Genomic DNA, 14,898 nt, shown 5'->3' with positions numbered 1-14,898 from the left:
CTTTGACTAGGCGGAAGGATACAATACTCTGTCTGGGGTAGACCAGACAAGGAAGAGATCAGTGTGGAAACGGGAGCAGCTGGGATAAGAGGTCAAACATCTTACCTCTCCCCAAGACCAGCCCAACATCTAGAGCTGGTCGCCCAAGGTATAGTTGCTATTGTTAATTATAGGGATAGTCTTCTCATTTGCCACTCAGGTCAAGTAGGGAGTGTTAAAGTGACAGGGAGTGAACATATTTAGATTTTTGTTTTAGTTTTCTTTTAATAAATTAATTAAGTTAAGAATTTGCATTTTTATTGTTTCCATTTGGTTATGTGTATACTTGTCCTGGTCACGTGGTCCACACGAGGCAGAGTTGTATTGGGCGCCGATTCTAACATCGAATCGGAATTATCATTACCGTGTAATTTATTCCACACTCAAGGTCATCGGTTATAGTGGGGATCAAGCCCCTAGGTTGATTAATTAGCGTGATCGATCCAGACCTCGATCATTGCTCTTGTGTTACTGGTCTGGTGGTGGCAGCGTAAAGGCGACTCTAGGGTTTTGATCAGAGCCTAGGTCACGTCATACTGGGTGTAGAATCCTAAGTCGGTCAATCGTCTTAGGACCACGTGGCGTGGAGTTGGCTTTGGTAAAAGTTTTGGAGTCCCTTGGTAGAGAATAAAAAGTAAGAATACGGGTAGAGGGAGTAGAAGATAAGAGAAGTAGAGAGAGAGGAACCCGAACCCGTGTTACACGTTCATGAGGGTACAATGGTGAACAGTGGCAAGGTGCACCGTGTAACAAAAGAACCAGTATATAAGCCAGATTGTGTTGACTACAATGTCAACATGCATTTGATTGATAAGGCTGACATGATGGTTGGCACTATTGAGTGTGTGCGGAAAACATTGAAATGGACGAAAAAAGTGTTTTTCCATCTTGTTGACATGAGCATGTTGAACTGCTATAATTTGTATCTGGTGAAAACTGGATGTAAATCTATTTTCCGTTCATTTCCTTTTACACTTGCAACACAGTTATTAGCAAAGTTTGATAAAGATGTCCCTGGCATACAAAGACCAATCATGAACCCAGTGTTGCAGCATGCTGCAACACCCAGGCTCGCTCACATATATGCCTTTCAACAACACAGACTAAAGAATTTGCCACCAGGTGGAAAGCGTGCAGTAGGCCAACGTGCATGCCTAGTATGTAAAACAACAAAACGGAGAGAACAGAAACGTAAAATGGTGCAAACATGGTGTGAAGGGTGTGGAGTTGCATTGTGTGCTGTTGACTGCTTCAACGACTACCAATCACTTCAAGAATTCTAAATGTGCAATAATAGTGCAAAAACCTGTACATAGTGCATGCTAGTGTGTACATATAAAATAATGAACATTGTGATTACATAATATAATGGCATAATGGAAAAACATTTGTGTGCGCATGTGTATACTCGATGTATGCAACATTTTTTGACAATAACTGTGATGTAACATTATGTGCAACGCAATTAGTGACTAATATTGCAAATAATACAGGCCTAGACACTGTAAATAATGACGCGAAAATACATTCGTGGCAACTCTGGCTGCTTGAAGACCGCGCACGACGCCCTGGGACGCACCGTGCATGAGCGAACATGCAAATCGTGACGTCATCACCTATCTTGTCAGCTCAATTACGTTGTCGGTAAGTACAATTGATTTTTTTCCCCTGTTATCAGGGAACGCAACTTTACAGGTTAGGAAGAAAAAATAAAAAAAATTTTTTTTTTTTTTTTTTTTTTTTTTGTGGTATGCGCATGTGGGTGACAAATGCTAAATAGCCAGGCGCCATTTAACCCTTAACATGCTCGGGGTTTAATATCCTGTCATCCCCACAGGCGCATGTCATTTTGAAAAAAAAAAAAAAAATTTCTTCCTACCCTGTTAATTTGTGTTCACTGATCACGGGAAAAATAATAAAAAAATCGTAAGTGGCATATATTGCCCGCTATAGGGCGGGGAAGTCTGGCAAATTATAGCCGCTGACTCAGCATGCGTCCCAGGCAGTCTGTTGCTCGCCAGCTGTCTGGCCGGAGTTGCCACAAAGAGATAATTACCTAATTATTTCAATGTCTCTGATTTTTCATAGTTTTTTTGCTGTAATATTATTCAATAGTGTGTAGTTTGATATATTTATATAATAAAATGAGTGAATCATTGCTGTACTCAAAAATATGGTGTGCATATTGTTGATTCAATTATGTTCATCAATCAGTGAACAAATACTTTGTCGGTTATTACACTATAAGCACAGGTTATATATAAGTATCTGCATGTTTTGTTGACTATAACGAACCACTAAGTAGCTATAGGAGTCAAAAAGTAATGAGGAGTGACCGCCGTGTACCAGCCAGCCACTCCCGCCCTCCCTCCAGTCATCTGACTCACTCACATTCTCCTCCCACAATACTGTTTTTTCTATAATTCACCATATACAGACGTTATATATAAGTGTCTACATGTTTTGTTCACCGTAACTGTACTGTACATCTAACCTTGTATGGTGAGTAAAGCACAAAGACGTAGGACCTCACACAGTCGGCTGATGGCTGCCGCCCTCAAGGCCAGATGCACTAATATTTCTCCTCCAACAATACTGTGTGGTGTTATTACGCTATATATCTTATATACAGACGTTATATATAAGTATTTACATGTTTTGTTCGCCATAACTGTACATCTAAGCTTGTATGGTGAGTAAAGGCACAAAGACGTAGGACCTCACATAGTCAGCTGATGGCTGCCGCCCCTCAAGGCCAGACGCACTAATACTTCTCCTCCAACAATACTGTGTGGTGTTATTACGCTATATACACACATTATATATAAATATCTACCTGTTTTATTCACCATACTTGTACAAATAAACTGGTATGGTGCCCAAAGACCATCGTGGTAACCAGTAAACAACACCGTCGTCTGCACGGTGGTGTCGTGCAGACGACGCCACCGCCCTCACCAAAATGGCGGCTCCAAACCTTCTCTTGCTGTTTATACCCTCTATACACACGTTATATATAAGTATCTACATTTGTGTTCACCATAGCGAACCACTAAGCTGGTATGCTGAGTGCAGTCAATAAGAGGGGGCCACACATAGTCAGAAGACATCGCCACCATCCTCCCTCCCACAGCATTACTCCTCTCTCCATGGCGCACAGCACTAAATATCACCACAATCCTGCTATTATCAGAACTCTGGTCAGTTTTATCACAGTCAGGGGTCTTCTGTAATAATATCATCGCAACATAATAGCATGAACAAGTATATTTTGGCATTTTTAGGCGATGCTGTGGTCACAAGCTGAACAGCAGTGCTGTTAGCTCATGCTGCGTGCGTCAGGCTTGGTTGCTCACTCAATATTGAGGCCAATAACACCCAGGAGTTTAGCCCACGATTTTTTTTTTAAATGGCGTTTGTTTACAAGAGCCCTGATGAAGGTGTGGTGAACCCCGTGTATCCGCGGGCCGTTTAAATCTTGCGTAGTACTCCAACACATCATATGACGTGATGCGCAGTTGACTGGAACAACGTCCAACACGTCATATGACGTGATGCGCACTTTAACCCTTAACATGCTCGGGGTCTAATATCCCGCCATCCCCACAGGCGCATGTCATTTTGAAAAAAAAAAATTATTATTTCTTTCTAACCTGTTAATTTGTGTTCACTGATCACGGGAAAAATAATAAAAAAATCGTAAGTGGCATATATTGCCCGCTATAGGGCGGGGAAGTCTGGCAAATTATAGGCGCTGACTCAGCGTGCGTCCCAGGCGGTCTGTTGCTCGCAAGCTGTCAGGCCAGAGTTGCCACAAAGAGATAATTACCGAATTATTTCAATGTCTCTGATTGATTTTTCATACTTTTTTTGCTGTAATATTATTCAATAGTTTGTAGTTTGATATATTTATATAATAAAATGAGTGAATCGTTGGTGTACTCAAAAATATGGTGTGCATATTGTTGATTCAATTATGTTCATCAGTGAACAAATACTTTGTCGGTTATTACACTATAAGCACAGGTTATATATAAGTATTTGCATGTTTTGTTCACTATAACGAACCACTAAGTAGCTATTATGAGTCAAAAAGTAATGAGGAGTGACCGCCGTGTACCAGCCAGCCACTCCCGCCCTCCCTCCAGTCATCTGACTCACCCTCATTCTCCTCCCACAATAATGTTTTTGTTATGATTCACTATATACAGACGTTATATATAAGTATCTACATGTTTTGTTCACCATAACTGTACATTTAAGCTTGTATGGTGAGTAAAGGCACAGAGATGTGGCTACTCACACAGTCAGCTGATCGGCGGCCGCCCTCAAGGCCAGACGCACTAATATTTCTCCTCCAACAACACTGTGTGGTGTTATTACGCTATATACACACATTATATATAAATATCTACCTGTTTTATTCATCATACTTGTACAAATAAACTGGTATGGTGCCCAAAGACCATCGTGGTAACCAGTAAACAACACCGTCGTCTGCACGACGCCACCGTGCAGACGACGCCACCGCTCTCACCAAAATGGCGGCTCCAAACCTTCTCTTGCTGTTTATACCCTCTATACGCACGTTATATATAAGTATCTACATTTGTGTTCACCATAGCAAACCACTAAGCTGGTATGGTGAGTGCAGTCAATAAAAGGTGGCCACACACAGTCAAAAGACATCGCCACCACCCTCCCTCCCACAGCATTACACCTCCTTCCATGGCGCACAGCGCTAAATATCACCACAATCCTGCTATTATCAGAACCCTGGTCAGTTTTATCACAGTCAGGGGTCTTCTGTAATAATATCATCGCTACATAATGGCATGAACAAGTATAATTTGGCATTTTTAGGCGATGCTGTGGTCACAAGCTGAACAGCAGTGCTGTTAGCTCATGCTGCGTGCGTCAGGCTTGGTTGCTCACTCAATACTGAGGCCAATAACACCTGGGAGTTTGGCCCACGATTTTTTTTTTAAATGGTGTCTGTTTACAAGAGCCCTGATGAAGGTGTGGTGAACCCCGTGTATCCGCGGGCTGTTTAAATCTTGCGTAGTACTCCAACACATCATATGACGTGATGCGCAGTTTACTGGTACAACGTCCAGCACGTCATATGACGTGATGCGCACTTTAAGGGTTAAGGGTTAACCCTTTAACTGCGCAACTCGCCTGCAGGCCCAGGCTTCGGGTGCGCAAAGCGCCTCCGGGTGTTTTTATTTTTCACATTCCATTCAAAACTCCCGTGGCTACATGGGGTTCACATCAGCTTCCTCAGGGCTCTTGTAAACAGACGCCATCTTAAAAAAAAATCGTGGTCCACATTGCCGTGTGTCAGAGCCTCAGTAGTGAGTGAGCAACCAAGGCTGGCGCTCGCAGCATGATCACACAGCACTGCTGTTCAGCGTGTGACCACAGCATCGCCTAATATCGTCAAAATATATATATAATCTGTTTTATTTAGCCATGATAGTATTATAGAAGAGCCCGAGTGTGATAATGACTGGGTACAATGTTCAAATATCAGTGATTCAATGCTGATCACGATGTTCACAGCGCTAGCCACAGCACCACAGCATTATTTCGTCTGTAACGTACGATTATGTTACGTTGTTGGGTTGATTAAATACACAGTGTTTAGTGAGTTTCATATTTATTTAGTAGTCTTGGATACAGCAGTGTCGTAGACATTGAGACGAAGCCTGGAGCAGAGGAGAGAGCTGAGTGAGGCCGGAGTCGTGGAGCTCTATGTGGGAGAGCATGGCGGCTCGATTGAGAATTGTGAGTGTCAGAACTCGGGGAGCGAGAGCGTGGCAGCTCGATGCGGTTGTAGTCTGCTGTCTGCTCTGTGTCGAAGCTGTAGCGTCTTGGGTCAATTAGGACTGTACACGCCGAGTGCTACATTGTTGACTGTGGAAATTGAACCGTCTTCTATTCATCAAATCATTGCTTATATAGTGATTACACCTCAGCTTCCTCCAACAAGGTGAGAAGAGTATTACCTGTAATTGGGGAAAGGATTGTAGCTTCTGTAATTAGTTATGCTATTAAGATAATGAGATAATGGAGCGAGTATAAGATTAACTCGCTACAGGACTCCCCCTGCCAGGGAATGGAAGAAAAGCCATATAACAAAAAATACGAGGCTACTGTTCCCTGGGTCGCTGTGGAACATGTAGTCCAGTACCAAAAGATGCAGGCAGTGTGTGGACAAGCTCAGTGTAGTAGGAGAGAAGAATGTGCATGATTGTTGCGTCTTTGGGTCGTTGGTGGAGCATTTAGATCCGGGGCGGATGGGCTCGGGCACCAGGACAATAGGAGGTAATGTAGGCACGTAGTTGGGACAACGAGGGAATCATTGCTAGAGTTGAATTGTCCTGGAGGCGACGAAGAGTCGGAAATGCAAGCTGTAACTCCTGTACTGCGCAAAGTGCTTGAGTCGGCAGAGTATCAGAATGCAGTGAACGTGTAGATGAATCTGACGAAAGATCAGCTTTCGTGGGAGTCCCTGTAGAACAAGCAGTGCCCTGGCAGCGACGGAGAGTTGGCGGGACAGGCTGTAGATTCCACATGATGTAGTTGCTGATGAAACTGACAGATGAGTGAGTAACGCTCGCTGTGCAGCAAGCTGTAGTTGATGAAAAGGCAGAGACGATCGCGGTGAAAATCATAGCTGTGGCGAAAGTGTTAGCAGCGTTCCGTGACAGGTGGCAGCAGTTCACAGCAAGCAGTAGCAGTAGAGGTCCAGTGAGAGTCCATGTTGTAGTCCATCGTGGCTGGGTATCGTCGAAACTCTCTGGGGTCACCAATGTAACGTACGATTATGTTACGTTGTTGGGTTGATTAGATACAGTGTTTAGTGAGTTTCATATTTATTTAGTAGTCCTGGATACAGCAGTGTTGTAGACGTTGAGACGAAGCCTGGAGCAGAGAAGAGAGCTGAGTGAGGCCGGAGTCGTGGAGCTCTATGTGGGAGAGCGTGGCGGCTTGATTGAGAATTGTGAGTGTCTGAACTTGGGGAGCGAGAGCGTGGCGGCTCGATGCGGTCGTAGTCTGCTGTCTGCTCTGTGTCGAAGCTGTAGCGTCTTGGGTCAATTAGGACTGTACACGCCGAGTGCTACATTGTTGACTGGAGATTGAACTGTCTTCTATTCATCAAATCGTTGCTTATATGGTGATTACACCTCGGCTTCCTCCAACAAGGTGAGAAGAGTATTACCTGTAATTGGGGAAAGGATTGTAGCTTCTGTAATTAGTTATGCTATTAAGATAATGATATAATGGAGTGAGTATAAGATTAACTCGCTACACGTCCATCTAGGAATCTTCAAACGACTTTTTTAGGTTCCTTTTCAAAATAAACTTGTGGTCAATTATTCATTTACAGGTATTAGTGACCAGGATTATGGTTATAATGAGCGTTGTGGGTAGGAAGGAGGAATTTTGGTGAGGAAGGGAGAGAATTGAGGTAGCCTCACTGTGTGGCAGTAACTCTTGTTTTGCTCACCGTACTAGCTTCGTGGTTCGCTATGGAGAACACACATGTACATGGGTATATGCAGTGTGTGAATAGTGTAATAACAGCACCAGGAGTATGTTGTGAGGAGCTATTTTGGTGAGGGAGGTGACATCGTAATCGTGGCGTCGTCTGCTGTGTGACTTGTGATGAAGTGTATGGTGGCCACTGTACTGTTTGGACGCAATAGCGGCTTACTTGCATAGTTCTGGTAAATAAAACATGTAGATAGGTATATATAACATGTGTAAATCGTGTAATAAATACAATAACAGTATGGTGGGAGGAGCAATGTTAGCGAGTAAGATGTTGGAGTGAGAGAGGGCTGGCTGGGTGTGGCTGCTCACACTCGCGGTGTTCTGAGTGTGTTGATGGTGAATGTATATAGTGTATGACAGTGTATAGTGTGTACTTATGTTGTAAATATACATAAATGAACATGAAACATTGGTGTGAATAACTATGATTTGGAGGAGCAATGTTGGTGAGTAAGATGTTGGAGGAGTGAGGGAGGGCTGGCTGAGTGTGGCTGCTCACACTCGCGGTGTTCTGAATGTGTTGATGGTGAATGTATATAGTGTGTGACAGTGTATAGTCTGTAAATAGATTGTATATATACATAAATTAGCATGATACATGATAAATATGTGCAACATATGTGTACACAAGTGTCATGCACGTAACACAGTGTCCTCAGACAGTACGGATGTTTTACTGCCATAATATAGTGTACATGTTCATTATACATAGGATCAGCACGTAAAAACAAATGAAATGTATTTGGAACTATGCGCAAAAAATGAACATAAATATATTCACGGCAACTCACGCGCCTCGCCCCGGGCGCCCTACTGGCCCCGGGAGCTTACTGCACGGGCGAACGGGGAATGATGACGTCACGCGCCAACTTACGGACCCCATAGCAGCCAAAGTAAGTACAAGTTCACATTTTTTTTGACATACCCATACTGGGGGAAGGGTTTTTGACACTTTAAAAAAAAAAAAAAAACTTTCAAGAGAATTTATTTCCTGCGCACTGGGGGGGTGTCATATTTATAGGCCGCGCATTTAAAGGGTTAATGAACAAAAATGGTACCGGAGAACACTTGGCGATCATACCCTTCAAAAATGAGATCTTGAACATGTATAAAATGTGCAATGAACAGTGAATACCATGAATAAGAAAATACTGGTGAGCTGAAAACATCCACCATACCACCACAGCATTTGACACAACATAGGCTGGTAGCAGACGACAGGTGAGGGGAAGCTATGATGACCCAAGAGCACCAGGAGAGACTGTCTCCTCAGGGTGGCAGTGCCCTTTATATAGCCCATCGGTGATTACATCACTTACGGTGTCAACGCAAGTTGTAACAAGTACTGTCGCGTGCAGTACGTGCAAGGCTCGTAATTCTGTGGCGCGGGTTCGATTCCCGCACGAGGCAGAAACAAATGGGCAAAGTTTCTTTCACCCTGAATGCCCCTGTTACCTAGCAGTAAAATAGGTACCTGGGTGTTAGTCAGCTGTCACGAGCTGCTTCCTGGGGGTGGAGGCCTGGTCGAGGACCGGACCGCGGGGACACTAAAACCCCGAAATCATCTCAAGATAACCTCAAGATACTGGGTGGCAAACTGCTAGTTTATGACTGGCGGCACTGCTGTGTAGAGGCTGTACCACTGCTAGTTAAAGTGGCAAACTGCTTGTTTACGGAGGCTAACTACTGGTTAGCAGAGGCGCCCTGCCTGCCAACAAGCCGTACCAGGCACAAGGGTGGTACGGAGTTGTGGAGCGTGTGGCAGGTCAGATGACTCATGTTGGTTGTCATAGAGGTAGACTTCCAGTATGGAGACATGGAAGGGGAGTGGAAAAGGCAGTTCTACTGCTATGCAGGTGATTTTCGTGACAGTGTATATACAGTATTGATGAAAAATCAGAATACATATTATATTTGCTATGAAAGGAAACATTTGTGTATGCATAAGTGTGACACAAATATGAGAGTGAGTATTGATTTTATGTAAGATTTATTATAATAGAACATCAAGTGACAATATATTGAACAATATCAGTTAATTAAAATGTGATAAAATACATCATAGACATTGTAAATAATGGCACGAGAATAAATTCGTGGCAACTCTGGCCAATTTAATGCCGCGCGTGACGCCATGGTGACACACACATTGCATAAGCGAGCAAGTTTGATGATGTCACAGGTTAAATTTCTCAGCTCATTCATGTCAATGTTAAGTAATGTTAATTTGTTTTCTGTGATCAGAAAGCACATTTTAACATTTTTGAAGGAACAAATTTTTTTCTCTCTCTTGCGCATAGCAGTGTTGTTAGCTATTAATAACTGCGCTTCCCAGGGGGTTAGAGTCATAAAATGTAGTTTGTTCACTTAATATTTGTTACACATAATGTTTATAGGAATGTCAGATTGATCTTTTTTTTTTTTTTAAAGTTGAAATTTTTGTATCTAAACAACTGAGGATCGGGAAGTGTAATTTTAGAAACTTGTCCTCAAGGAGGAGGTACCCTTGAGGTAATCACTTCAGAACCACTAGGTTACATTAGAGTTGGTTTCATTACTTTGTTACATTAATACAGTGCATTATTCTCAAACATGAGAAATATGAAATTCATAACTATTTAAGTATCCCATAGAATTTCATTTTCAGAAAAGCAAATTCTTCAGATCATTTCAATGAAAATGAATTAAGCATAACTTTTTATGTTTTAAACCAACAATTGATACTACAATAAAGTTATACCTTGAGAATATTCTCAGTTTAGGACAAAGGTTCACTTGCCAGTTTACAAGTAGACTTTTATTGGAACTGTAATATGTTTTCAGGTCATCACAAATATCTAAATAACTATCCAGTTGGTGTAAGAATGGGTTTGATGTCTCGTGGTAATCACTTTACCCTGGGGGCAGGCTCAATTTTAGTGTTGGGTTAGGTTAATAAATTAATATTGTTGAAGCCCTTCATTGATCAAGCAGATCAACTCCAATATGGTAACCTGAAATCTAAATTATTTGAGTACTATTAGTACTGTTGTGAATGGTTATTTTTGGACCCTCCCAGTAAGAATTCTTGCTAATCTGGCTTCTGGCTAACTCTTAAAGGATTGGACCCCATATGATCCTGATTAGCGAGGATAGACAATACCTCTTTTGATATTACTCATTTCTTTTTGTTGTCATATTGGCATCTTTAATGATATCTAGAAACTCTGGAATTTTCTTTAACATAAACATTGTTATATAGCCATCCTGGCTAAGTGCTTTCTGTTGGTACATAATTGCCTACTTATGATATCTCTTATGGGATACTGTACTGATGACATAAGCAAATTTTTCTTCACCAGCTGGCCATTGCAAGTGACAAGGTATTGGACCTCAATGAGTGCTTGCTGACACTCCATCTACATACATCACCAAAAAATATGAAAGGCACCAAAGATTTGTGTGTTGAAATGACAGCAACTCAAGCAGATAGTTTATTAAATCAGCTTAAAGATGCACAAAAGGTTCTTGCTGAACTGCCTCCTGAGTAAACACCTGTACAGTTTTTTTTTTTTAAGAATTTATTAAAGATTTTTATGCCAGATTTGTTTGGTTAAATATTTAAATGGAAATTCCTTGATGTGGGATAGATTGAAAGTTTTTAAAGAGAACTTTACAAGCTTTGTTAAAAGAAATTTGTTACTTTTTTGTACACTGTAGTTAATTGATTTTCATTATAAACCAAGTATCATGGTCTTTTGATTAATGGATAGGATTATATTGCAAATTGTAAAGTTAAGCTAAGCCATGTTGTAATGTTTTCATACATTAGATTTAATTTTGACATTAGAGTTTTGTAAGAAAGTTTTAATATATGAATAAATAGAAGACTTTTCTGTTTATTAATAAATTATGTTGCTTTTCTGGGGGGGAGCCTCTTCGGCTCCCCGGAGCTATCCAAGCTGATATGTATATCCCAAAACTTTGGCATCTGTCAATGTGAATGGAGTTCTAGGCCTACTGGAAACCACGGCCAAAACCTGGCCCCCCCTCAGAGAGCCACGGGGAGCAATGGCCTATAGAAATGCACAAGGGATTTGGAGCATTCTATATCTGCCATCGACTGGGACAGGCACCCAGAAAGGTAAGCACCTCAAAACAAACTCCTATTCTGGTTAAAACAAACTTAATTAGACCAACTAGTGGACAGAACTCCCCAAATAAAAACGAGCAAACAAGCATGACAAGCCGTGCTGCATGTCTGCACAGCTCCCCCCTCCCCGGGAGGGGGAAGGGGGAGCCCCAGACCCCCACCAGTTCTTCAGCTGATGTGATTGTGGCATGGTTGTGTGGCTCCAGCGCCAGAATCTTTTTGTTGTGCTGTACCTTGGGTCCAGTACTGCTCTTACGGTGGCAAGCGAGCTGGGAGTAATATTCACAGGTACTCGGGCTGCATATGCTTGGGGTTACCTTCCCTGAGTGTCCTGTAAGTACCAACCTTGGGGCTTGGGGTTCTCTTCCACAAGTCACCTTGAGGTCTACCTCAGTTGGTCTTTTGCTGCTCGGCGATTGAGCCTCCTGAGTATTTTGGGATGTTTTCGCCCCTGTTTACTTTGGGGTAAATTTGACTCCTTATTATTTGACTTCTTTCAAATAACAATGGTCAGCTTACAGCCTCTGATACTGCTATTGAGTTCAATAGGTTCTTCTCTTCCATTGGGTCATCCCTTGCAAATGATATTCCATCTTCCAGTACTGATGTTAAGGACTATCTTACAGGTAACTATCCACATTCTCTGTACCTAACGCCTGCAAATTCCACTGATGTTAATGAGATAATCCTTTCTCTTAAAACCAAGTCTAGTGCCCTTGAGGAGATACCAACTTTAATTTACAAAAGAGCCTCCAGATCTTTAGCCCCTGGATACCAACTTTAATTTACAAAAGAGCCTCCAGATCTTTAGCCCCTGCTATTGCATTGCTCTTCAACAAGTCACTTGAACTCCAAACCTTTCCAGATATTCTAAAAAAAGTGAGAGTAACCCCTGTCCACAAATGTGGTGATCTCACAGATGTTAACAACTACAGACCTATATCAATCCTTCCAAACTTGTCAAAAATATTTGAAAAACTAATTTACAAGCAGCTTTACTCTTATCTAGCCAAACTCAATATATTTAGCTCTTGTCAATATGGTTTCAGACCCAAAAAAAGCACTAATGATGCACTTATTAGTATGATTAACTTGATACATGCAGCTCTTAATAAAAATGAGTTCCCTGTTGGGTTATTTGTGGAGCTACGTAAGACTTTTGACACGGTCAACCACCAAAACCTTCTTCTTAAATTACATCATTATTGAGTCAGAGGTCACTCCCTGTAATACCTCAAATCTTACCTTACTGACAGGCTCCAGTATGTTACTGTGAATAATTCAATTGCTCCCACCCTACCCATCAACATTGGTGTTCCTCAGTCAGCATACTTGGCCCCTCTCCTCTTTCTCATCTACATTATTGACCTTCCAAATGCCTCCCAACACCTCAAACCAATTCTATTTGTTGATGACACAACCTTCATTTATTCCAGTCCTGACCCCCTTGCTCTTAATGTCACAGTGAATACTGAGCTAAATAAAGTCCATCTTTGGCTAAATGGCAACAAACTCACCCTCAACATTGACAACTTTCTATATTTTGTTTGGCAATAAATCCTCAAATCAAATAAATCTCAGGATAAATAATACACAAATTTGTAACAAAATAGATGGCAAATTCCTTGGCGTTCTCATTGACCACAAACTGAATTTCCAGGGACACATTCTAAATATATCAAAAAAAGCTTCAAAAACTATTGGCATTCTTTCTAAGATCAGATATTATGTAACTCGCCCTGTCCTGGTGATGCTCTATTACTCCCTCATCTTTCCTTATCTCAACTATGGTATTTGTGCTTGGGATTCTACTACCCAAAATCATTTATGTCCTCCAATTACTCAACACAAAGCTGCTATTAGGACAATATCCAACTCGGGCCCCAGACATCACTTGGTACCCCTACTCAAATGTCTGAATATGTTAGATATTAAGTCACTGCACATCCTCTCATATGTATTATATATATATGAAATGCTGAACTGTAATGCCAATCATGACCTTAAAAGCTTCATTGAAGGTTGTAACAGAACCCATGAGCACCACACCAGAAACAAATACCTTTCTGATATTCCAAGAGTATGACTTAATCAAACTAGAAATGCTCTACAAATCAAGGGACCCAGAATGTGGAATGACCTTCCCAATCATGTTAAAGACTGTACCTCTCTCAACCAGTTTAAGATAAAAACTAAGCACTACCTAATTAACTCCCTGTAACCTACTATACCCCTATAATGTCAACCCATATCTGTTATTTTTTTAAACAATGCTGTTTGTTGACCAAATTGTATTTTGCTGTTTTTCTGCCATGTTCCCACTTTTTTATTTTTATATTTTCTCAACACATTTTATACTTTAATCTCAATTAGTATTAAGTTTTAGTCTTTAGTGTTTTTCCTGCCCGAAACGCTTTGCGAAATAGTGGCTTTAGGCATTGTATGTACTAGCTCTATCTACAAATTCATCAATATTTGTATCACCCCTTGTATGTATGTACTTTACCTAAATAAACATTTGATTTCATTTGATTTGACTTTTTGGGTAAGTGGTAGTTTTGGCACTGGTAGGGGGCATGAGGTACTGCGCAGCTAGTTTTCACCTATAACAGCGGCCGGCTCTATTCCTCCTGGGTACGTTGTCCTCTTGCAAGGGGTTTTCTTTTTCTTTTTGGCTGGTGGGGGTCTGCCTTGGTGTCTCTTCCTGCAGTTATATTAGGGTTTGACCTTCTGTTTTTTTATGGTACCCCTGCTTCACCCTCGTAAGTAGACACCTCCCGGGGGTTCAGCATTAGCAGTTTGTTTGATAGCATTGGGTGCTGTTTAGCAGTACCCTGCCTGGGCTTACCTTTAGTGATACCAGTCTAGGGGCCCTGGGAAACCCCACGGGGGCACATGGGGTCTGATGGATGCGACCCTTGGGTCCCCTCTTGCCTTGTGCGAGTTTGAGGGTTGCTCTGTCCCCTTATCTTCGGGCGACACTCATAGTTTTTGCTTCCGTAATGCTGCCTGTTGGGTCGGTGACACCTTCGACTCGGAGTCCTGCGAGCATTGTTGCTTGTTTGTGACTCGATTTACCCACTCTACTGATGAAATTTTTCAGATGCAGGCAGCTCATGCGTTTTAGGCTAGGTTTAGGTTGCTACAACGTGCTATGTTGGTTG

The 14,898-nt window shown here is 41.8% G+C and overlaps 1 protein-coding gene across 2 annotated transcripts in view; it reads left to right on the top strand.

The window, feature by feature from the left end:
• The window catches only part of LOC138366284 (COMM domain-containing protein 8-like), a 64,416-nt gene extending 52,941 nt beyond the window's left edge, over positions 1 to 11,475 (top strand). The window contains exons 4-5 of one of the 2 annotated variants that reach the window (XR_011229130.1): positions 1,533 to 1,683; positions 10,944 to 11,183. Coding sequence is in view for 1 of the 2 variants with exons in the window: in XM_069327310.1 (XP_069183411.1) it covers positions 10,944 to 11,132 (189 nt within the window). In the remaining variant the exon portion in view is untranslated. Of the gene's footprint in view, positions 1 to 1,532; positions 1,684 to 10,943 lie in introns of both variants that reach the window. The other variant, XM_069327310.1, reaches the window with a different exon arrangement.
• The last annotated feature ends 3,423 nt before the right edge of the window (positions 11,476 to 14,898 follow it).

The sequence above is a fragment of the Procambarus clarkii genome, chromosome 19 (genome assembly GCF_040958095.1).
Source record: "Procambarus clarkii isolate CNS0578487 chromosome 19, FALCON_Pclarkii_2.0, whole genome shotgun sequence".
Lineage (NCBI taxonomy): Eukaryota > Metazoa > Arthropoda > Malacostraca > Decapoda > Cambaridae > Procambarus > Procambarus clarkii.
This window is presented reverse-complemented; position numbering and strand designations above follow the sequence as displayed.